The 24,530-nt window shown below is 40.5% G+C and overlaps 1 protein-coding gene across 2 annotated transcripts in view; it reads left to right on the forward strand.

Annotated features, from left to right (window-relative positions):
- The window catches only part of LOC105486505 (TATA-box binding protein associated factor, RNA polymerase I subunit B), a 90,137-nt gene that overhangs the window by 3,772 nt on the left and 61,835 nt on the right, over window positions 1–24,530 (forward strand). For both annotated transcript variants that reach the window (XM_011749403.3, XM_011749404.3), the window contains exons 3-7: window positions 2,476–2,563; window positions 4,652–4,749; window positions 7,753–7,848; window positions 13,457–13,610; window positions 21,514–21,667. In XM_011749403.3, coding sequence (XP_011747705.2) covers window positions 2,476–2,563; window positions 4,652–4,749; window positions 7,753–7,848; window positions 13,457–13,610; window positions 21,514–21,667 — 590 coding nt within the window. The remainder of the gene's footprint in view (window positions 1–2,475; window positions 2,564–4,651; window positions 4,750–7,752; window positions 7,849–13,456; window positions 13,611–21,513; window positions 21,668–24,530) is intronic.

Genomic DNA, 24,530 nt, shown 5'->3' on the forward strand with positions numbered 1-24,530 from the left:
GAGTTCATGAAGATGGACAACATCTTTATAAAAACCAAAAACCTAGCTCAGTGCCTTCCTTTCAGACAACAGGCTTAAAGGAAAAAAAAGTTATGCGTTGCACAACTTCAGTAGTTATTCTCGGCTTTATGGTGATCCAGGCATGTTCTTCACATGGACTGTGAGAATATGATGTGGTTGGGGCTCCCTGGAGCTGAGCAGTGTGGTGATGGTGATGCTGAAATACAGTGGGCGGAGAATGACGAGTGAGACAGTTACAGCTAGAAGAATGGAAGTCATGGTGCAACTTGCCTTATTTTTCTGCCCCTTTTACTGCCCCCTCTTCCTCAGCATGTAACTCTCAAGTTCCAGACACGCTCTGCAATCTGGGAAAGGACTTCCGAATTGATAAAGGAACCAAAATGTTATCCTGATATATTTTATCCAGGAAAAAAAATATATAAGGTCATAAATCTGTTCAATTTAGACAATAGATATTTTTGCAAGAGTTTCACGGATATTTAAAAAGATATAGGCTAGACTTGTGTGAGTTTAATAGATTTTTATGATTATAAGAGCAATGCATGTTTACTATAGAAAATTTGGAAATTATGAAGATGAAAGCTAAAATCACCAGTAATCTCTACATTTGTCTCTTTTTTCCTGTGTATGAAATGGAGAAAGGGATGTGTGAGTACTGTTCAATCTGTTGCCATAACAATTTGGAAAACTACTTTATCTAAACATTTGCAGACATTTTTTATAGACTGTAAATATTCTGTAATAGCCATTCGGTAATTTAATTAATTATAGCTCTAGTTTTGGATGTTTTACTTTTTCACGTTTTTTGCTCTTTCACATTTTGTCTAGTACAGATTTTAAGTCTTTTTTTTTTTTTTTTTTGAGACGGAGTCTCGCTCTGTCGCCCAGGCTGGAGTGCAGTGGCCAGATCTCAGCTCACTGCAAGCTCCGCCTCCCGGGTTCCCGCCATTCTCCTGCCTCAGCCTCCCGAGTAGCTGGGACCACAGGCGCCGCCACCTCGCCCGGCTAATTTTTTGTGTTTTTTTTTTTTAGTAGAGACGGGGTTTCATTGTGTTAGCCAGGATGGTCTCGATCTCCTGACCTTGTGATCCGCCCGTCTCGGCCTCCCAAAGTGCTGGGATTACAGGCTTGAGCCACCGCGCCCGGCCAGATTTTAAGTCTTTTTTTCCTGGCTACCCTTCGTAAGTTTTATTGTCTTTGCTAGATAATGGCTTTTGTATTTATTTTGACGTGTCTTACGTTCTCAGTGTGGCCAACCCAGTATACCAAAATTGCTTTGAATATGGTTTCTGTGATTAGAGAGGTTACATTTCAGAACTCCTGTTGATAGAGACATATCTTTTATTCTTATGGAGAGTTAAAGATAAATTTCATTCCAAATCTCTACATTTAGAAAAGCAGTATTGTCCTCTGTTGGTTAAAAATCCTCACCTTTCTTCTGGCATTAAGACTCAATAATGGGGACTGGGCACGGTGGCTCACTCCTATAAGCCCAGCACTTTGGGAGACTGATGTGGGTGGATCACCTGAGGTCGGGAGTTTGAGACCAGCCTGACCAACATGGAGAAACCCTGTCTCTACTAAAAATACAAAATTAGCCAGGCATGGTGGCTCATGCCTGTGATCCCAGCTACTCGGGAGGCTGAGGCAGGAGAATTGCTTGAACCTGGGAGGCAGAGGTTGCAGTGAGCTGAGATAGTGTCATTGCACTCCAGCCTGGGCGACAAGAGCGAAATTCCCTCTCAAAAAAAAAAAAACAAAAAAAAAACCTCTATAATGGGAACATTTATTCTACTTTATGGAATAAAGTGTGGCCTCATTTTAAAAAAAAGACTCAACACTTTATTTTTAGTTGTGGGAGAGCCAGAATCTTTGATACTTGCCCTTGAGAGCAGTTAGGATTGAAGACTCTGGTATGAATTATACCAACCATTTTAGTCATTCTAAAATTCTGTAAGTTTGATTAAAAATAAAAGGTAATATGTACTTTTATAATTTCAGAAATGAAAGCAGTTTTAGAGTATTATTCAAAGACATGGAAAAGTAGGCCAGAAGTAATCTGTCTGTAGTTTAGGCATTACCACTTACAATAAATACATAAACTGTTTTAATACCAAAGTGTATTTTGCGTGGAGAAAAAAGTGAGTAAATTTAACTTTTGGTTTGGCTTGGTTTGTAAAAGTTAAAAAGTGATTTAAAATAAAAGTTTATTCATTTTACAAACACTTTATGGTTGCTGTATTCCAGGCACTGTTTTAGTTACTGAGAAATTTTGAATGAAAAAACAACATCAACATTAACTAGAATGTTAAATGTTTATAATTTTCCCAAGATTTTACCATCCTTCGTCCTGGTACTCACAATTTGGTTCATTATACGTTCCAGAAAATACCTGGAAATATGCTTGGGGGGATGTAAAACTATCTTTTTAATGGTCTTTTTCTGTTCCTGCAGAGATCTCAGGAAGTTATAAACACTGATCTTATTCCTAATACCCAAATAAAAGCCCTCAACCGGGGGCTTAAAAAAAAAAACAACTCTGGTAAGTTCTTTCTTCACATGTGCTTAACATTCTTTATTCACATCTTCACCTTCATGGTGAGGACATGGAATGGAATTTTAAGTAGATTCTAGAGAAAATGCCAGATTTTATCTACTGGCATACGTTCTTCTGGCCTATGTTTGTTATTCATTGTGGTGAATATGATTTCCTGTACTTTTATAGAAAAAATGCTTATTTTCTGAAATAATTCAACCGTGGAATTGTTAGGTGAGTTAAATACAATATTCAACTTCTAGAAATCCATTTCTCGTATTGAATTTTGAACACATCCTTTTAAAAGTTGGGAAAATTATTTTCCCTTAAAATGGCCTCAGCATGAGTGTGCTTTGAAAGGTAAAGTCTTTCATTAATCCAGTGAGTACATATAATTAACCATTATTGAGAAGGATTGTAGGTAAAGTCTAACTGTGATGGTTTTTATTTTTGACTAAGTACCGAGGACCAAATCCCCAAGTTTGAAACCTGGGTAATGATAATGGGGACTCTTCTATATGAGATAGCTTTAAGGATACACACACATTTAAAAAAATGTGTATATTTATTTGTGTGTGTGTGTTTATGAAATATATGAAATACGTTAACATTCTTAGATGAATAACAGTGAATGCCTAAATGCTATCTCATGTTTCTGTTTAGCCTTTAGTAGTGACTTTTTATTAGGCTAAAACCTGATTAACTTTTGTTAAATTTTATTGGAGTGAAACCCGATTAATTTTGCCTTGACCTACTTAAATAGTTAAAATGTGTAGTTTAAACATGCATTTCTTAAGGAACTTCAGGTGCTTTATATTAGGTGTTAGGTGTCTTATAGTCAACCTCGTCACCCTTAGTTTCTTCATTTGTAAAATGAGAATAAAATGCCATCTGTTATGGAAAATAGGAACACAGACTCAAAATTTAAAATACAACTTTATCAGTTTCTAAGAACAGTATGCAAGAAGAAGAGGGAGTATATATGCATGTAGCTTGAAGAGTTTAAACTTCCTCAGCTTATGGACCATTCAGAATTACTGGGTTTTCTGTTTTACTCTTACAACTTGAGACCCTTTCTGGGAAGGAATTGGGTTAGTCAGCAGAGGTGGGGAGACTTTGTGACATTTAGGTAAAGGAGAAGAGTTGAAGTCGTCTGGCATTCTGCGGAGAAGAGATCTTGAAGTCAGTAACTGACCTCAAGCTCTGTGTAAAAAGTACGGATAACAAGCTTTTGGAAGAGTTACAGTATTTGTCCAGCGGTGAGGGGCAAAACGTAAGGGTCTTCATAGACTTTTCCTTCAGCTCGTAGTTGTCATTAAACACGTAGCTCTGTCTATTGTGGTGGCAGATTTCTTCACAGTCTCTTAGGGTAGTTTTGAGTATTCAAGAAAATAACCCACTTAAAATACCCAGCACACACTTGGCACCTAGGTTGAAATCAGTATTAGTACCTTGCTTTCATTTTCTCCCTATAACCTAGAACCATTTCAGGAAAAGCAGAATGCCATTGAGCATTTTATTTTCTTTGAATGTTCTTACTGCCCTTTTCTGTACTCCTGTATCACGAGATCTTGACATTCGTCTATTCATTCACTAGAAGTTCACCGTTCCCTTGTGAGTTGGAACAGAAAAGCGGTGGAAGTGGTAACTTAGTACTTTCATTTAGGATTCCGCTGGGCATCGTTGGTCATTTAGGATTCTGCCGGGCATCGTTCGGGAAAACAGACATTTTAAAAACTTGTTTCACTTTTTTTTTTAACGTGGTGACTATTCATTTTTCTGCCTCTTAGGTTAGTATTTTCAGAAAAATACAGATAATGGAAAACATTTGTAATCTGAAATTATACAAAATATTTGGTTTCAGCATTTGTATACACATTTGCCAGGTTGGAAACAAGAATATAAGAATGGAAACCCTCTTCAGTGGTACAAAAACATTCAAGTTGCTAAGCTGCTAAGTTCTGGGTTAATTTAAAAAAAAAAAAAAAAAGAAAACTTCAAGTCGCAATATGTAAAACACAAATTGTAACTGTAGTAGCATTAAAGTTTGTAAATTAGAAATGTAAATGCTAAAACATGCTATTTGTCATTTAGAAAAAGGCTGGGATTGGTATGTGTGTGAAGGTTTCCAGAACATTCTTTGTCAACAAGCAGAAGCCTTAAAGAACCTTGGAATAGGCCCAGAGTTAAAGGTGAGTACATTTGTGACTAGATGTTAGCTTTACATATTGTTGTTTAAAGAACAGTAAGACTTAAGAGTGGAACTAAGGAGAAATCAGTAATAACACTAGGGCTACTGGAAGAATAATTTTTCTGATGTTTTTGCTTTAACCTTTTAGTAGGTTAGCAGTTCTGGAAGTGTATTCTACAGGATGTAAATAAGCAATACATCCAAAAGAAAAATTTAAAGGTTTTAGTCTTCAGATACTTTGGAAACAACAGGTTAAACAAAGTAAAACTCAAATAACTTTGGGAGTTTATTAGTACCATTTATGTGTTAATGTGCTTGTTTAATTTCCAGGGAATGTCCTGTGTGGTATTCACAATTTGAGAACAGAGTCATTTGGTGTATGTACATAACGTCTTTCAGGACTTGAGTTCCACAGAATGCATTTTGGACAGTGATATGCTCAACCAGTCGTTCACCTGAGTGTGCATCAGAATCACCTGGAGGGCTTGATAAAACACCAATCACTGGACCTTAACCCCTGAATTTCTGAGTTAGTATGTCTGAGTAGGGCCCAAGAATGTGCATTTCTAACAAGTTCTTATGGGACACCGATGCTTCTGGTCCGGGGACCACACTTTGACTTTCCTGCCTTCCTGGAGCAACATAGTATTTCTGCAATTATTTGAATTTCACATTTGTTCATCTAGTAAAAGCCATTTAAAGAATCCTTTAAAAAGCCAGTTATGGCTGGGCGCGGTGGCTCAAGCCTGTAATCCCAGCACTTTGGGAGGCCGAGACGGGCGGATCACAAGGTCAGGAGATCGAGACCATCCTGGCGAACACGGTGAAACCCCGTCTCTAAAAAAATACAAAAAACTAGCCGGGCGAGGTGGCGGGCGCCTGTAGTCCCAGCTACTCGTGAGGCTGAGGCAGGAGAATGGCGTAAACCCGGGAGGCAGAGCTTGCAGTGAGCTGAGATCCGGCCACTGCACTCCAGCCTGGGCAACAGAGCGAGACTCCATCTCAAAAAAAAAAAAAAAGCGAGTTATTTAGCAACAAGTTGTTCCCTTGCTTCATATGCTTCATTGGAAACCAAGTGTTGAGAGGTCCAGCCTAGTTGGGGAGAGGCATTTGGGCGTATGTGAAATGAATAGACATGAATTTATATGGTGATATACTCATAAGGGAATTTTTTTTTTTTTTTAAGAGAGGTAGTCTTGCTCTCGTTGCCTAGGCTGGAGTGCAGTGGCACAATCTTGGCTCGCTGCAACCTCCACCTCCCGTGTTCAAGCAATTCTCCTGTCTCAGCCTCCCGAGTAGTTGGGACTACGGGCGCACGCTGCTACACCTGGCTAATTTTTTATGTTTTAGTAGGGATGGGGTTTCACCATGTTGCGCAGGCTGGGCTCAAACTCCTGAGCTCAGGCAATCCACCCACCTCGGCCTGTCAAAGTGCTAGGATTACAGGCGTGAGCCACTGCACCTGACCCTCATAAGTGATATTAAAGGCAAAAAGAGAACAGATAAAGATCAACGTGGGCTGCAGTCACCAAGGAAAGATTTGTAGAGGAGCCTTTGCTGTTCAAACTGGTGGCTGGGGCAAGCCCAAACAGAACAACTACACTTCCAATGCATGGCCTAAATGGATGCTGGGCCTACCCTGAAAGGCGTTAAGTATTAAAAATTCAGAAGCATGAAGCAACAGAGGCTTACCCATAATAGTGTTTGCATTAGGTATGATAGCTGATAGTGGGTGTTTGTGATCTGGTTTCTGCTCACGTAGTCATTCTGTGTATACATGTTTAGAAACAATTTTATATAATTACACTGTATAGCTATAGCAGGGTTTATTCCTATGTAACTTTATGCTCAACCTCATTAGGGGTTAATTCTGAAAACAATTTTTCTGAAATTAGCCAATGAGCATAACTGTTTAGACCTCATCAGTTGAGTGGCATTATGCCATGTACGCAGGCTCCAGAATCAAAACTGACTCCACATCCTATTGATAGTTTTTCTACTTAACCGGCTGGGTAATCTTGGACAAGTTACTCATTTTCTTCAATGGTAAAATGAAGCTAATAGCTGTCTTACAGTATTGTGTTGGAGCTAAGGGATGCCTGGTACCTAGTAGATGATGAATAAATGGAAGAGTCTTTTTGTTTGTTTTTTTTTTCTTTGTGAGACAGGGTCTTGCTCTGTTGCCCAGACTGGAGTGCAGTTACCTGATCATGGGTCACTGCAGCCCCAACCTCCCAGACTCGAGCGATCCTCCCACCTCAGCCTCCCAAGTAGCTGGGACTACAGGTGTGTGCCACCATACCTGGCTAACTTTTTGATTTTTTGTAGTGATGAGGTCTCACCATGTTGCCCAGGCTGGTTTTGAACTCCTGGGCTCAAGCAGTTTCTCCTGCCTCAGCCTCCCAAAGTCTGGGGATTACAGTAGTGAGCCACTGCCCGGCCGGAAAAGTTTTTTGTTTAGTTTTACTTTCACCTGGGACTGGTTAGTAAACCTGGTAACAACTTTGCCCCTAACTAAAAGTGTAGTCATGTATCAGTTGCTTTCCTACTCTGATCCTTAATTTACTAATATGCAAAAGAAAAGGATTCAACTAGGTTATTTTAATGTCTTTCTCTAAAATCTAAAATTAAGAAGGATTTTTTCAACATTTCTCATGTACCTGATACTATGATGATATTATAATTCTTTTTAAGGAAAAGCAGGTAAGAATACGTGTAGATGGAAGACTTAACCAGCCCTCCAGGTGATTCTGATGCACACTTAAGCTTGAGAACCACTGGTTCAACATATTAATCCCCAATGTGCATTTTGTGGAACTCATGTTCTGATAGATGCTACATACAGACACCAAAGATTTTGTTCTCAAATTGTGAATACCACGTAAAACATATACTGGAAATTTATATGTAATATGTAAAATACAAGAGAGCTGTGGTATAGATGTGCCTTTACATTTGTCGTCATAACCAGAATCACCCCCCACTCATTTCCCTTCCTCCTTAGAATGACGTTTTACATAATTTTTGGAAGCGCTACCTTCAGAAGAGCAAGCAGGCATATTGTAAGAACCCAGTTTATACCACTGGAAGGAAACCTACAGTAAGTCACAAGTCTGAAAGTTGGATTAAAAAACATGTCTGTTGAGATGTAGAGATGAAGATGGGTTCCTGACCAGTTTGAGTATCTGAGATTATGATGCTTGTCAGAGGATTTTCAGTTAAGAGGCTTCTGTTACAGTCCAGAAGGACAGGGTCACTGACATATAAATATTTTGGGGTTAACTTAAGATTTTTTTAAAAAAAGGTTTTGCTAGAGTTGAGTAATTTCTTGTGTAAAGCAATATTAGCATCTCGCTAAAATCTTAGTGAATAAGTAAGCAATAAGTAAAATATTAAGCTGATACGTGAATTGGTAAGATAATTTCTACTTCAATTTTGAAAGGAAATGGGAACAATTACTTTTAATTAGAAGCATAGTTTTCTCAGGTATATCCATTAAATATTTCCTTAGTGCTTTGGATATAACTGTTTTGAGAACAGTAAGAGGCCTGCTTCTGAATCCTGGTCCCTACTTTTGAGCTGTATTATCTTTCGTGAGGTAAATTACTGAAAATATGCAGAAGCAGCAAATTAACAAGCAAACATAAGAGAGGGGGACAGTGGGGAAGGGTGCTATTTAATAAAAGGTGGTCATGGAGGCTCTTGCTGATGAGGGAGCTGAAGTGATGAAGAAAGTGAGAGAGTAAACCATGGGATATCTAGAGTAAGAAATGCAGAATTTCAGGTCTTACCAAGACCAGTTGAATGCAGGTATGCATTTTAAGAAGTCCCTGGGTGCTTCCTATACGCAGTACACTGAAGTTTGAGAAGCACTGGTGTAGATGAGAAGTGATGGTGGCTGGGACCAGGAGGTAGAACTGGAGGTGTTAAGTGATAGGATTCTATATAAAGTCTGAAGATAGAGCCAACAGAATTTCCTGATGGATTGGATGTGGGGTGTGGGAGAAAGAGAGGAATAGGAGTCAATGATGACTCTAAGGTTTTTGACCTGAGCAGCTGGAAGGAAGGAGTTGCCATCAACTGAAGGGTAAGTGGGCCAGGAAGATCAAGGGTTCCGTTTTAGACATGTTAAGTTTGAGACAGCTGTTAGCATCTGTGTTAGTCCATTTTCACACTGCTATAAAAATACTACCTGAGACAGGGCAATTTCTAAACAAAAGAAGTTTAATTGACTCACAGTTCCACATGGTTGGGGAGGCCCTAGAAAACATGTAATCATGGCCCAAGGATAGGGGAAGTAAGGCATGTCTTACATGGCAGCAGGAGAGAGAGAGGGAGAGAGACAGAGAGAGAATGCGTGTGTGTGAGAAAGCGCATGCAGAGGGAAACTGCCACTTTTAAAACCATTAGATTGCATGAGAACTCCCTCACTATCATGAGAACAGCATGGGGGAAACCACCCCCATGATCCAGTCGCCTCTCACCAGGTCCCTCTCACAACATGTGGAGATTACAATTCGAGATGAGAAATTTGGTTGGGGACAGAGCCAAACCATATCATTCCATCCCTGGCCCCTGCCAAATCTCATGTCCTTCTCACATTGCAAAATCAATCTTGCCTTCCCAACAGTCTACCAAAGTCTTAACTTTTTCCAGCATATTAACTCATTAACTCAAAAGTTCAAGTCCAAAGTCTCATCTGAGACAAGGCAAGTCCTTTCCACCTATAAGCTTATAAAATCAAAAACAAGTTAGTTACTTCCAAGATGAAATGAGGTTACAGGCATTGCGTAAATGTTCCCAATCCCCATGGAATAAATTGGCCAAAACAAAGGGACCACAGGCCCCATACAAGTCTGAAACCCAGCAGGGCATTCACTAAACCTTAAAGCTCCAAAATAAGCTTTGACTCCATGTCTCACATCCAGGCATGCTGATGCAAGGAGTGGTCTCACAAGGTCTTGGGCAGCTCTGCTCCTTTGGCTCTGCAGGAGCCACGTGGTCCAGAGTTTCATGGACTAGAGTTGACTGTCTGCAGCTTTCCAAGCGCATGGTGCAAGATGTCAGTGGATCTACCATTCTGGGGTCTGCAGGACGGTGGCCCTCTTCTCACAGCTCCATTAGGCAGAGCCCCAGTGGGGACTCTGTGTTGGGGCTCCAATCCCACATTTCCCTAGAAGAGGTTCCCCATAAGGGCTCTGCCCCTGCAGCAGTCTTCTGCCTGGACATCCAGGCATTTCCCTTCATCCTCTGTAATCTAGGCAGAGGTTCCCAAACCTCAGCTCTTGTCTTCTATGCACCCACAGGCCCATCACCACATGGAAGCTGCCAAAGCCTGAGGCTTGTGCCCTCTGAAGCCATGGCCTGAGCTATACTTTGGTGCCTTTTAGCCATGGCTGGAGCTGGAGTGGCTGGGATGCAGGGTGCCATATCCTGAGGCTACACAAAGTAGCTGCGCCCTGGACCTGGCCTGCAAAACCATTTTTCCCTCCTAGGCCTCTGGGCCTGTGATGGGAGGGGCTGTCTCAAAGATCTCTGACATGTCCTGGAGACATTTTCCCCATTGTCTTGAGTGTTAACATTCACTCCTCATTACTTACGCAAATTTCTATAGCCGGCTTGAATTTTCTCCCCAGAAAATGGGTTTTTCTTTTCTACCTTGTGGTCTGGCTGCAAATATTCCAAACTTTTATGCTCTGCTTCCCTTTAAAGTTCCAGTTTCAGATAATCTCTTTGTGAATGCACATGACTGAATGCTTTCAGAATCAGCCAGGTCACCTCTTGAATGCTTTGCTGCTCAGAAATTTCTTCCGCCAGATACCCTGAATCATCTTTCTCAGCTTCAAAGTTCTACAGATCTCTAGGGCAGGGGCAAAATGCCACCAGTCTCTTTGCTAAAGCGTAGCAAGAGTAACCTTTACTCCAGTTCCCAATAAGTTCCTCATCTCCATCTGAAACCACCTCAGCCTGGACTTCATTGTCCATATCACTATCAGCATTTTTTTTTTTTTTTTTTTTTTGAGATGGAGTGTTGCTTTGTTGCCCAGGCTGGAGTGCAGTGGCACCACCTTGGCTCACTGCAACCTCCGCCTCCTGGGTTCAAGTGATATTTGTGGCTTAGCCTCCTGAGTAGCTGGGACTGCAGACGCATGCCACCATGTCCAGCTACTTTTTTGTGTTTTTAGTAGAGATGGGGTTTCACCATGTTGGTCAGGCTGGTCTTGAACTCCTGACCTCAGGTCAGGCCCACCTCCACCTCTCAAAGTGCTGAGATTACAGGCGTGAGCCATCACACCTGGCCACTAACAGCATTTTGATCACAATCATTCAACAAGTTTCTAGGAAGTTTCAAACCTTCTTTGATCTTCCTGTCTTCTTCTGAGCCCTCCAAACTGTTCCAACCCCTGCTTGTTACCCAGTTCCAAAGTTGCTTCCACATTTTCAAGTATCTTTATGGTGGTATTCCACTTCTGGTACCAATTTCCTGTATTAGTCTGTTTCCACACTCCTATAAAGATACTACCTGAGACTGGGTAATTTATAAACAAAAGAGGTTTAATGGGCTCAGAGTTCTGCATGGCAGGGGCCTCAGGAAACTTTTTAAATCATGGTGGAAAGCAAAGGTGAAGCAAGGCATGTCTTCCAGCAGGGGAGAGAGAGCGTGCAGGGGAAACTGCCACTTTTAAAATGATCAGATCTCATGAGAACTCCCTCACTATCACAAGAACAGCCTGGGGGAACCTTCCCCCATGATCCAGTCACTTCCCTCTAGGTCCCTCCCTCCAGACGTGGGGATTACAATTCAAGAGATTTGGGTGGGAACACAGAGCCAAACCATAGCAGCATCCAAGAGGAAATTTCAAGTATGCAGTTAGATATAAAAGTCTGCAGTTCGGGAGAGAGGTCTGGGCTGGAGACATAAATTTTGAAGCTGTTAGTTTATATTATAATCATGAAATCTTAACATGCCATTGTTTGTAAGATACACCATTATTTTAAGTACTGCTAAGAAAGAAAAGAGTGCTGCAAATTCAATTGTGACATGCCAGTGATTGTAAGATAAATCTCAATTTCTAGGATGTTAAAATGTGGTATGGGGGGTACATTTTACGATTTGAAGATAGTAGCTAGTATTTAAAACCATAAGACCAGATGACATCACCAAGGTGTGAAGACAGAGAGAGGACCAATAACTTAGCTCTAGGTTATTCTAGGGTTAAGATGTTTGGGATAAAAAAGGAACCGGCAAAAAAATTCTTAGGAACAATGTGAAGTAAGAGGACAGCTGAGAGAATGAGCACTCTGGAGACCAAGGGAACAAAGTGTTTCAAGAAGAGAACAGTGATCCAGCTGTGATAAATGCTGTCACTAGGTCAAGAAGGAAGAGGGCTGCAAAGTGGTTAGTGGAGCAGTGGGATCAAAACCTTAATTGGAATGGAATATAAGGTAGACTGAGAGGAGAGAAATTGGAGACAACAAATCTGGACTTTTTCAAGGCATTTTGCTGCAACAAGTACAAAGAAATTCCATGGTTGCTAGGGTCAAGGGAGAGCTTTTAAAAAGTGGGATAAATGGTAGCATATTTGTGTAGTGATAGGAATGATGCAGGAGAGAAGAAAAATTTGCGATGGAGAGAAAGAGTTGATGTGAATCTTTGAACAGATATCTTTGAATATACAGAGAGGTGGGATCATGTGTGCAAATAGAGAAACTGGCTTTAGACAGGAGTTTGAATCATCCAGAAGAATCAGGCGGAGGCAGAGTATGTGGTAGAGTTGCTGGCAGTGGTTACCTGTGGGAACCTGTGGAAGTTTTCTCAGTGTGTTCATGCTCATCAGCCAGCTTCCTGGTGTAGCCTCCTTCTCATGGGGCTTCCCTGTGGGGAGGGGATATGTTTGCCAGAGGACACAAGCATCTTATTTCATTCTGAGTGGTTTTTTTTTTTTTTTTTTTTTTTTTTTGCTTCTTGTGAGCCTCTTTACCAGGAGTCTTATCTTCCTATAATAAGATCAAGTTTATTGGCCTGCAGGGTTGAAAATCATGGCTTTTTGACTGCGATCGGTTTACCTAGGTAATGTCAGCTGATGAGGTATTTAGGTAGCTGACCTTTTTAGGGACACTCATTTCAACAGTACATGTGTGAACAGTTAAACAGTAGTATAAGATAGTATATCCTTGTTGATTACATGTTACAAATCATATGTGCTATAGAAGTTCAAGGAAAGGAGAAATCACTGAAGAGTGGGTTGGAAAGATGGCATGATGAGTAAGTAATGAGTTAGAGGGAGGAAAAGGGATAATAGTTCAGGCGGGAGAACCAGAGTTAACAAAGATACCAAGCAAAAATTTCCCAGGTAGGTTTGGTAAAAAGGAGCCAACCAGCGTGTGTGGAGTCATTGATGTGCAGTGTTTTCAGTGGTGAAGATACTAGTGCTGTAAGAGAGATGTTCATGGAAGAAGGAGACCTGATGGCAGGGCTGGCAGCCGGTTTCCTTGCCCATCCTTGTCTGTGACTCTTCTCCAAGAAGCACTGCTGGGAGCTGTCAGGAACATGTTTCAGAAGTAAAGGGACTTGGCAGACAGTTGCACTTCTCTAGGAGTGGTTTCTTTTAGGGTGTTTGTGATAGTCTGGAGTTGTTTTAAGTTCACAGAAATTAACTGTTTAAAACTGTTATGCAATGATTTTATTTATATTATTTTGCAAACAGGTATTAGAAGATAATCTAAGTCATTCAGACTGGGCTAGTGAGCCTGAGCTGCTAAGCGATGTCAGCTGTCCTCCTTTTCTTGAAAGTGGAGCGGAGTCTCAGTCTGACATCCACACTCGAAAACCTTTCCCCATCAGCAAAGCATCACAATCAGGTAAAAATGAGAATCAAACCATTTAGAATTTTAAAACTGGTATGCTCCTTAAAAATAATTTAGTCTGATCTTCTGATAATCCAAGGAAAGGGAACTTGGTCTAGCAAGGAAGAATGACTTGCTGAATCATGTGGCTAAGACAAACTAAGTGAAATCTTAGTGCAGTTTTTTAAAAGACACATTGTCTCCATGTGAGTTTTTTGTGTGTGACTTTAAAGGGACATAAAGTTCAAGTGGATCCAGAAAGAAAGAGGCTACTTCAAAAAGATCATATATGTGTGGGCTCAGAGTTTTCAAAGAAAAGTTGTAGCAGAAGAATTTTATCATGTATCTGTATAGTAAAATAGACAAAGATGATATGTCCAATTTCTAAGCATAGACTAAAGCAAGCTGAGTAAAATTTACCTTGCTACATGTGTGTTTTACTTTCTGATGTAATCCCATAACTTGAAATAAATAAGGAATATATTTAGGATTAAAATATTAGGCCTTCTTCCTAAAGAATTCATTCATTTTAGTTTTTCCTTCACTACATTTTTTTTTTTAGATGATGGAAAACAGACCAGGCTTTCCAAACCCTCTGGTATTAGGAATTGTGTATTGCTATCTGGGTTAAGTGTAGTTATATAAAATTTTCAACAAACATTCCTTGCCCTTCAAAGATTAAGAATTCCTTTATCAGTTTATCCACATCTCTTGCTGGACTGCACAGTGACATGGATATCAAATAAGTTACTTTTTGTGTAAAGTGTTAGGATCATCGACTAATTGGGCAACAAGGAATTTCTAGAGTTTTCTTCACCTTTTCAGAGAGGCCTGAGCTCAAATAGTCCCAGAAGACCGTGACTGTAAAACGATCGAACCTTTTTTAAAAAAGATATCATCTCCCTTTAAAGCATCATGATTGTTTTGTTTACCTGTGTTTAACGGTTTTGTTTGCTTATTTGTTTCTGGTTTTGTTTTTGGTTTCTGGAGACAGAGTCTGGTTCTGTCACCCAGGCTGGAGTGCAGTGGTGCAATTTTGACTCACTGCAACCTCCGCCTCCCAGTTTCACGCAATTCTCCTGCCTCAGCCTCCTGAGTAGCTGGGATTACAAGCGTGCGCCACAACACCTGGCTAATTTTTGTATTTTTAGTAGAGACGGGGGTTTCACCATGTTGGTCAGGTTGGTCTCGAACTCCTGACCTCGTGATCGGCCCGCCTCGGCCTCCCAAAGTACTAGGATTACAGGCGTGAGCCACCACGCCTGGCCTGCTTATTTGTTTTTTTGTAAATGATGATCCCTAGAGCTTTCTTTTAGTTTTTACTTTAAAAGTAATCATTGACTGGGCGCGATGGCTCACACCTATAATCCCAGGACTGTGGGAGGCTGAGGTGAGCAGATCACTTGAGGTCAGGAGTTCAAAACCAGCCTGGCCAACATGGTGAAACCCCATCTCTACTAAAAATACAAAAATTAACTAGGCATGGTGGTGCGCACCTGTAGTCCCAGCTTCTTGGGAGGCTGAGGCAGAATTGCTTGAACCGGGAGGCAGAGGTTTTAGTGAGCCAAGATTACACCACTGCACTCCAGTGTAGGCAACAGAGCAAGACTCCATCTCAAAAAAAAAAAAAAAGTAATTATTAATGAAACTCAATATAAAACTAAAATGCAGATAGTCACAAAGAAAATAAAATCACCAGTTATTGTACCCGCCAGAAATTACCGCTACTGCTATTGTAGATCATTCCAGAAAGTTTTTCTTCATGTATGTATAGGGAGTTTATTTGGTTTTTGTAAAAATTTGAATTATTTCTTCATTCTTTAAATTTTTAAATCAAAATTCTACAAATCATTCTGTAAATCTTGTTATGAAAAATTGCAAAAATAAAAAATTGGTTAAAGTTTTAGTCCACTAGTCATGGCCATGGACTACACCTATCGTAATCCCAGCATTTTGGGAGACCAAAGAGGAAGGATCAGTTGAACCCAGGAGTTCAAGACCAGCCTGGGCAACATAGTGAGACCTCCATCCCTCAAAAAATAAAAAAATTAGCTAGGCATGGTGGTGCATGCCTATGGTCCCAGCTACTCAGGTAGCTGAGGTTGCAGGAGTGCTTGAGCCAGGAGGTTGAGGCTGCAGTGCGCCATGATCATGCCACTGCACTCTAGCCTGGCCAACAGAGCAAGACCCTGTCTTAAAAAATAATAATAAAATTTGTAGTCTACCTTCAGCTAATGTCCTATTCCCAAGAGGCATTCATTTTCAACTCTTTTGTAACTTCCATATTTCTGTATCACACGCTTCTAGTATTACATCTTGATTTCTGGTTTGGGACATTAGCTATTGGATTCCATTTTAGCTCTTTCACACATTCCTCACTGTCCCTTATCTTCACATAGTCACCAGTACATGAGTGTACATTTCTCATTCTCTCTCTTCCCAATATAATTACTGTAATCTTTTACTAGATCATTATTTACTGCTTAAATTATTATAAATGTATAAACATTATTTAGACTGAGCCATATAGCTTACTATGATTACTTTTTCTGTATATCCTGTGGTTTTCTTAGAGTTGATCATTGTTATTTACTTAGTTTTCTGTTTATCACTAATCTATAATTTATTACTACTGTATCTCCACACTTCCTCCCAGTTCTTATAATCTCTTAATACCTTACGTATTCTATCAATTTCATCTTCTGGAAGAAGTCTGCCTGGAGCCTCTGATCTGCTCTGATCTAGAGTGATGTCTCTAGACCTGTGGCTTGGCTAACTCAGGATCTCTCTGGTTTTTTTTGTTTTGTATTGTTTTTTTGAGATGACATCTTGCTCTGTTGCCCAGGCTGGAGTGCAGTGGTGTGATCTTGGCTCACTGCAAGCTCCGCCTCCCAGGTTCACACCATTCTCCTATCTCAGCCTCCTGAGTAGCTGGGACTACAGGCGCCCACTACCACGCCCAGCTAATTTTTTTTGTATTTTTAGTAGAGACGGGGTTTCACCGTGTTAGTCAGGATGGTCTTGATCTCCGGACCTTGTGATACGCCCACCTTGGTCTCCCCAAGGGCTGGGATTATAGGCATGAGCTACCGCCGCCCAGCCAGGATCTCTCTTTACCACCATCCTGAGATTCTATCATTTTTCTTTTGTTGGAATTTTTTATTTTCCACATCCCATTTCTTCTTTCCTGGATTACCCTCTCATTTTTGTGAAACATGTTTTATTTCACAGAGAATATTAATGATATTTCACCCCTGACTTGATTGTTTTGGCCTCTGCTTTTTGTATGAAAGGCTTTAAATGTTTAGTGAGCCTAAGATAGCTATTCTTACTCAACCATGGAGACTAAAAAGTTGATAGAAGGCTTTGTTTCCACGGTGAGACTTGTCAGCTCTGCTCTGTATGCAAGGTTATTTTCTCAGTGAACCCCAGCATTATCATCTTTAAATCTTTTCCCCCCAGAGCTGATCAGATTCCTCAGAGAAATCTCTTTGAGTCTTCTGTTTGGCAGGTTTGTAATCCTGGCTGTCACTGTTCTGGAAACTGGTTAGGAAGAAGAAGGCCTGAGGGGAATGGAGGATTGTTTTAGTATTCAGTATGTAAACTTTCACTTAAGCCTCCTGTTTTCACTTCTCAACGGTGCATGTGACTGGCATGCCTTATTCTAGAGACCCTTCTCTCTGGAGAAGAAATTTCCAGTGTTTGGCCAAGACTAGGGAGGGGCATCACTTGGCTGCATGGGTTTGGGATAAGAATCTGGATGTCTGGCTGGGCGTGGTGGCTCACGCCTATAATCCCAGCACTTTGGGAGGCCAAGGCAGGTGAATCACGAGGGCAGGAGATTGAGACCATCCTGGCCAACATGGTGAAACTCCGTCTCTACTAAAATACAAAAAATTATAGATGGGCATGGTGGCACCTGCCTGTAGTCCCAGCTACTCAGGAGGCTGAGGCAGGAGAGTGGCTTGAACCCGGGAGTTGGAGGTTGTGGTGAGCTGAGATCACACCACTGCACTCCAGCCTGGGCAACAGTGAGACTCTGTCTAAAAAAAAGAGAGAATCTGGATGTCTTAACTGCTTCTTAATTTGGATTTTAAGCCGTCATCCTGATGTTAGGCCTGGCTTCATCCAGTTTCTAGGGGTATGAGCGTCTCCAATTCCTGAGCCTTCTTTAGGGGTCCCCAGTGAAAACTGCTTTGTGGCATTCCCTACTGCTGGCTTTGGATCTAGCTTTCTCAGGACTGCTAAGCCAGTAACACCTATCTGTATGCTTTCTGACTTCTAAAATTTTATTGTTCTTGTCACCTTTTTCATGTTGTCCTCAGGTTTACGTGTTTAAAAAATTCTCTTTATAGTTGTTGTAGTGGGAGAGAGCAGAGGCTAACATGTGTTTTCAATTTGCCACCTTAACTGGAAGTCCTTACACATTATAAGGAATATACAAAAAATTGTGTATGTGTACGCACACACATTTGTTTTATGGAAATCTGTGACTTTATATATTCATTTAAAACTGATAGTCCTTAAACTTCAGCATCCATTGGAATCAACGGAAGAGCTTGTTAAACCTCAGTAATTTGCATTTCCATTAGGTTCTCAGGTGATATTAATACTGCTGGTCCAGGAGTATACTTTGAGAACCACTGATCTAAAAGTATTATGGACATTGTTTTGTAGTATACCATTGCATGGAATTATTTAATTAAACTTCTATTCCTGGCATTTAGGTTGTTCTAAATTTTTTTTATATTATAAACAGTGCTGCGACAACATTTCTTGATCCTAAACCTTTGCATGGCTTTCAAATCATTTCACTGGGATGAAATCTTCAAAGTAGAACTGTTGGGCCTATTTGCACATCGGGTTTCTACTCTGTGCTAGAGACTGTTCTGGGCACTGGGACGTAATATAGTGGCAAGACCGTCCGCCTTCAAGGTGTTTAGGAGAAGATAGGCAATAAATGACCAAATAAAGAACATTTTAGTTGCTGATAAGTGCCGTGAAGCAAGGACTTACAGAATTTGGAGAAAGAGGTTTTGAGGAGTGATTTTGAGAGTTTATGTTTAAGAAAGCGTAGATTCTCAGGGTCATTCCTAGTCCTGCGTCTTTATCTACCCTTACACCTTATGTGACTTCACCTAATACCGTAGCTTCAACCAACCACCAACTATATGCTGAAACTAAAATTCGTATCTTTAGTCCCACCTCTCCTCCGAAGTATAGATTCTTACATTCAGCTGCTGACTCAACATTTCTATTGATGTATTTAATAAGATTCATACTTAACACATGTAATTCTTTTTTGTTTGTTTGTTTTTTTTTTGTTGTTGAGAGGGAGTCTCGCTCTTTTGCCCAGGCTGGACTGCAGTGGTGCTGTCTCACCTCACTGCAAGCTCCGCCTCTTGGGTTCACGCCGTTCTCCTGCCTCAGCCTCCCAAGTAGCTGGGACTACAGGCACCTGCCACCACGTCTGGCTAATTTTTTATATTTTTAGTAGAGACGGGGTTTCACCGTGTTAGCCAGGATGGTCTCGATCTCCTGACCTCGTGATCTGCCCACCTCGGCCTCCCAAAGTGCTGGGATTACAGGCATAAGCCACCGCGCCTGGCCAGCACATATAATTCTGACATTGTGATTTTGCTCATCAAACCTGATTTTGTTTTTTTGTTTTTTTTGCCATCTTCCTTGTCGTGGTAAATGACAGTGCATGCTACTTGTTGCTCAGGCCAACAACCTCAGAATCATACTTGTTTTCTCCTTTTCTCTCATGCTTCACATCCAATCTAGGAGCAAATCCTTTGACTCAGCCTTTAAAATCTGTCTAGAATCCAACCATTTCTCACTAGCTGCAATGCTACCACTCCAGTCCAAGTACCAGTCATGGGTTTCCTGGAAGAGTGGTCTTGCGTTTCTACTCCTGTCCTCCCATAACTCCATTCTTCCCACAGCAGCTAGAGTGACCTCATACATAAATGAGGTCCTGTTGCTTCCATGTTTTAAAACTCTCCCGAAATTTCTTATACTTAGAATAAAATCCAAAGTACAAATCATGACCTACAAAATTCTACATAATATAGTTCTTACTCTCTCTTCAGTATCATTCCTGCTACTTTCTCTCAGAAATTTCTGTTCTTATAAAGAAAAAGAGGTTTAATGGACTCACAGTTCCACATGGCTGGGGAAGCCACACAATCGTGGCAGATTTATGTAGAAACTGTATTTTGTAGCATCCCATGATGCTGTCACTACACTGGCCTTTTTCTGTTCCTGCAGTTCACTCCTGCTAATATACTTGGTATTCTTCCCAACATCCTTAAGACTTACTTTCTGAATTAATTCAGGTCTCTCCTCAAATGTCACCTTCTCAATGAGGTTTCTCTGATACCCATGTAAAATAGCACATCTCTCTTCCCTTCCCATCACTTTATATGACTCTACATTGCTATCTTTCTATGTAGCATCACTATCTGTCAATTGTAATTTTTTTTTTTTTTTTTTTGAGTTAGGGTCTCTCTGTGTTGCCCAGGCTAGTCTCGCATTCTTGGGCTCAAGTGATCCTCCTGTCTCATCTTCCCTAGTAGCTGGGATTACAGGATTACAGATGCACACCATGGCACTTGGCTCTGCCAGTTGTATTTCTTGTTTGTTTGTTTATTGGTCTGTCTCCCATTACTAGAATATAGGTTCTAAGAGAGATGAGACATGGTTCACTTGTCATTTCCTGAGACATAGAAGAGTGGCACAAAGAATGAGATGAATAAGCATCCGGTGAATGAATGAAGATACCATAATGTCATATGGTAGAGGATACCTGGAGGATGGGGATAGGAGGAGGTGCTGCTCTAGCTAAGTTTTGGAGTTTTGGAGAGGCCTTGTAGAGAAGGGGACATGGGAGTTGAGGCAGTTACACATCTGTTGCTGTGCATTGTAATTGCATATCCTTTCCTTTATTTAAAAAATTGTTTATGTTCACTATTAAAAAGATCAAACAGTTCAAATCCTTTATTTTTTATTTTTTTATTTTTTTTATTTTTGAGACGGGAGTCTCGCTCCGTTACCCAGGCTGGAGTGCAATGGTGCGATCTCGACTCACTGCAACCTCCACCTCCCAGATTCAAGCGGTTCTCCTGTCTCAGCCTCCTGAGTAGCTGGGATTATAGGCATCCACCACCACACCCGGCTAATTTTTTGTATTTTTAGTAGAGACGAGGTTTCATCATGTTGACCAGGCTGGTTTCGAACTCCTGACCTCAAGTGATCTGCCCACCTTGGCCTCCCAAAGTGCCAGGATTACAGGTGTGAGCCACTGTGCCTGGCTCAAATCCCTCTTTAGAATCCTGTCCCATCCCACTCCCACAGATATCCCATGATTACATTTTTGGCTTATTTTATTCTAGTCCTTCATTACTCTTTATTGCCAAATTGCTCTTTGTAAAGGTTTTATAACTAGTTTTAAGATATTTGTATTACTCTGTTTTCTTACTGCTATGAAGAAATACCCGAGACTGGGTCGTTTATACAGAAAAATAAGTTTAATGGACTCACAGTTCCACATGACTGGAGGTGCCTCACAATCATGGTAGAAGGTGAAGAAGGAGCAAAGGCACATCTTACATGGTGGCAGGAAAGATGAGCGTGTGCAGGGGAACTACCCTTTATAAAACTATCAGATTTCGTGAGATTTATTCACTCTGATGAGAACAGCGTGGAAAAAACCTGCCCCTGTGATTCAGTTACTTCCCACCGGGTCCCTCCCATGACATGGGAATTATGAGGACTACAGTTCAAGATGAGATTTGGGTGGGGACACAGCCAAACCATGTCAATATTTAAAATGTCTGTTTAGATTTTTTGTTGTTTTTCTTTTGTTATCCAAATAGTTACGTGGATTTTTTAAAATCTCCATTTATCTCCTAAGAAACGTCTGTCTGCTCTGGATCTCTGGATGGAGTTGAATACTCACAACGAAAGGAGAAAGGAATTGTGAAGATGACCGTGCCACAGACGCTCGCCTTCTGTTACTTGTCCTTACTTTGGCAGAGAGAAGCAATAACACTTTCAGATCTTTTGAGGTTAGCTAGACCTCTTGTGTGATAATATTTTTGCTGGTTACTACATGAACTAAGTACACAAACTTTGGATATTTTGATTTTTATAAGAAGGCCTAACTTGAGGAAGGAACTGGAAAGGTGGAGTAGCCTGAATTCTAATTTGGAAATGTAATCCCCCCGGGCTGGTAATTCATCTTCTTGATTTTCTTATTTATGTAGTAGAAATTATAGTACTTATAACACATGGGCTATTGAAAAATTAAGTATCTAATCTTTTGAAGAGAAAAGTGACATTTAAGTACTTGAGTAATATTAGTCAATATTTTTCATTTCTAAGAAAAGATAAACAGGTGATCTTTACATTAGCAAAATGGTTATACATAGTTACACAAAACCATATGTTGGCGTTAAGAGCTAAAATATAGGTGGTCTGTGTTTATAAGGAAAAGTTGAAGACAAAACTGTTGAAAGGATGTGTTATCCAGATGGTAAGCGTTTATATTTTTCAGGGTAATCTACAGAGTGTTTTGGTTAATGTAAGAATTTCTTATGTAATAGATGTGCCAAACTTGTTAATGTGCTGATTTTTTTCCTCCTTGCTTTATATGTGTTCTGAATAGTAACATTTGGGTTTAATCAATGTGTAGAGTGCCTTTAAGAGCACAAATTATGAACCGAACTGCTGGGTTTGAATCCTGGCTCTGCCACTTATTTATTATATGACCTTGAGTAAGTCATTTAATTTCTCTCTGCTTTTGTTTCCTCATTGGTAAAATGGGGCTAATAATAATAACTACCTCATAGGGTTGTAACTACTTTCAATAATTAGTGCTACATGGAAAGCACTTAGAGCAGTGTCTGGCACATAATAAGAGCTCAATGCTAGTCATTATTGTTTTTGTTTTCATCATCATCACCATCATCATGATTATTGGCACAACCCCTTTGATTAAATATAATGCCTCCAGTAAATGATGATAGTGCCTTTGAATTTGGCCACATCAACCAAATAAAAATGCTTTCCTCAGGTCTGATTAACTCTGCAAGCAGATAGCCCATGATTCAGTGAATTTTACTATTAATTTAAAAACCTGGTCTTGCTTTGTATGCCCCCATTGGGTGATCTCATCTTTTCCCAAGGCTTTAATTACCACTATATGCTGATGACTCTCAAATTTATATCTCTAGCCCAGACTTGTCTACTGAGGGCCAGACCCGTAGATTCATATATACAGCTGTCTGCTGGACATGGCTACTTAGATGTCTTTATGGTATCTCAGAATCAGCATGACTAGAGGTTCATCATCTGTCTCCTTGATCCAGCTCCTTCTCCAGTGTTCTCTTTCTTAGTAAATGCCATCCACCCTGTTGCATCCTATCCAGAAGCCTAGGGATCATCCTTGACTCTTTCCCTTCTATGTACACTGTTGGTCTTTATGTCCACTCAATTATATGTCCAAAAACTCAAAAAACCATTCTTCTCTGCATTCCCTCTCTCTCTGTCCTCTCTACCCTCATTTGGATTGCTTAACAGTTTGCCAGCTGAGCTCTGTGTCTGTAATCTTGTGTCATTTCTATCCATTTTCCTCCTGATAACCAGAAGGATCTTACAAAAACATAAATCTAATGATGTCATTAGAGCTGGATAAAGGGGCTAGCCATCCTACCCAGGACAATCTGTAAGGGGCTAACAGAACTCTCCTAGAAATCTAACAAGATGGAGAAAGTAATATTTACCTGGAATTCTTCTCAGGGAGAATATTATATGTGGTTGAAAGAATAGGGGTAAGATGCTACCCACCCGTCTTCTCTCCCTCCCTCTTTTCTCTTCTCTCTCTCTTTCCATCTCCTCCCTCACCAGGGGGAATTCTGAAATGCCTTCAAGGAGATTAAATCTAGTTAGCTTGAGGGCTTTTGTTTTGCCCTGTGGAATATACAAGTTTGGGAACAGAGCTTAGTTGCTTGGGGCAATAGGAGAAGAGACTGTCACCATATTCTTTCTTTGCTTTTCTCCCAGAAAGACCTCTAAGTCATAAGGTCTCAAAATGTGGCCTTCTGACTTACAGCTTCAGTATCATCTGGGAACTGGTTAGAAATGTGAATTCTTAGACCTATCCTACACCTTCTGAATCAGGAACCCTGGGGTAGGACCTGGTAATCTCTGCTTTAAAATAAGCCCTTCAGAGGATTTTTTTTTTGATTGTTTATTTTTATTTTTTTGTAGAGATGGGGTTTTGTGATGTTGCCCAAGTTGGTCTCAAACTTCTGGCCTCAAGCAAGCCTCCTACCTTGGCCTCCCAAAATGTTGGGATTGTGGCGTGAGCCACCGTGCCTGGCCCAGGGGATTCTTATGGATGGTAAAGTTTAAGAACCACTGCCAAACTTTGAAAAAATATTTAAAGAACACTGGTTTTAAGGGAGTACGTTATTAGCCTGGCCAAAGTACCCACATACCTTAACACTGTGCATGTCACTCCTTTTTTAAGTACTCTAGCAGCATCCATAGTCCTTAGCATAAATTCATTACCCTGCAAATAGCCTGTAAAGGACCCTGCCTACCTAGCAATAATGGCATTAATAAATAAAAATAGCCAGCATTTATTCATTCTGTGAATTTGTGTTGAATATCTACTATATGTAGGTGGTGTTCTGGCATCTAGACCCTTGTGATACAGTTGTGAATCATGTAGGTCCAGTCCTTGCTCTCATGAATTTCAAGACCAGAGGAGGACACAGATAAACAAACACATAAGTATGGTTGGTGCAAAGATCATTGAGGTTAATGGCAAAAACCACAATTACTTTTGCATCAACCTGATAAGTAAGAAAAGGATCAGACAGGGAAAGGCTATTCAGGAAATTGAAATAGGATGGTATGATAGAA

Source organism: Macaca nemestrina, chromosome 13, assembly GCF_043159975.1.
Source record: "Macaca nemestrina isolate mMacNem1 chromosome 13, mMacNem.hap1, whole genome shotgun sequence".
Classification (NCBI taxonomy): Eukaryota; Metazoa; Chordata; class Mammalia; order Primates; family Cercopithecidae; genus Macaca; species Macaca nemestrina.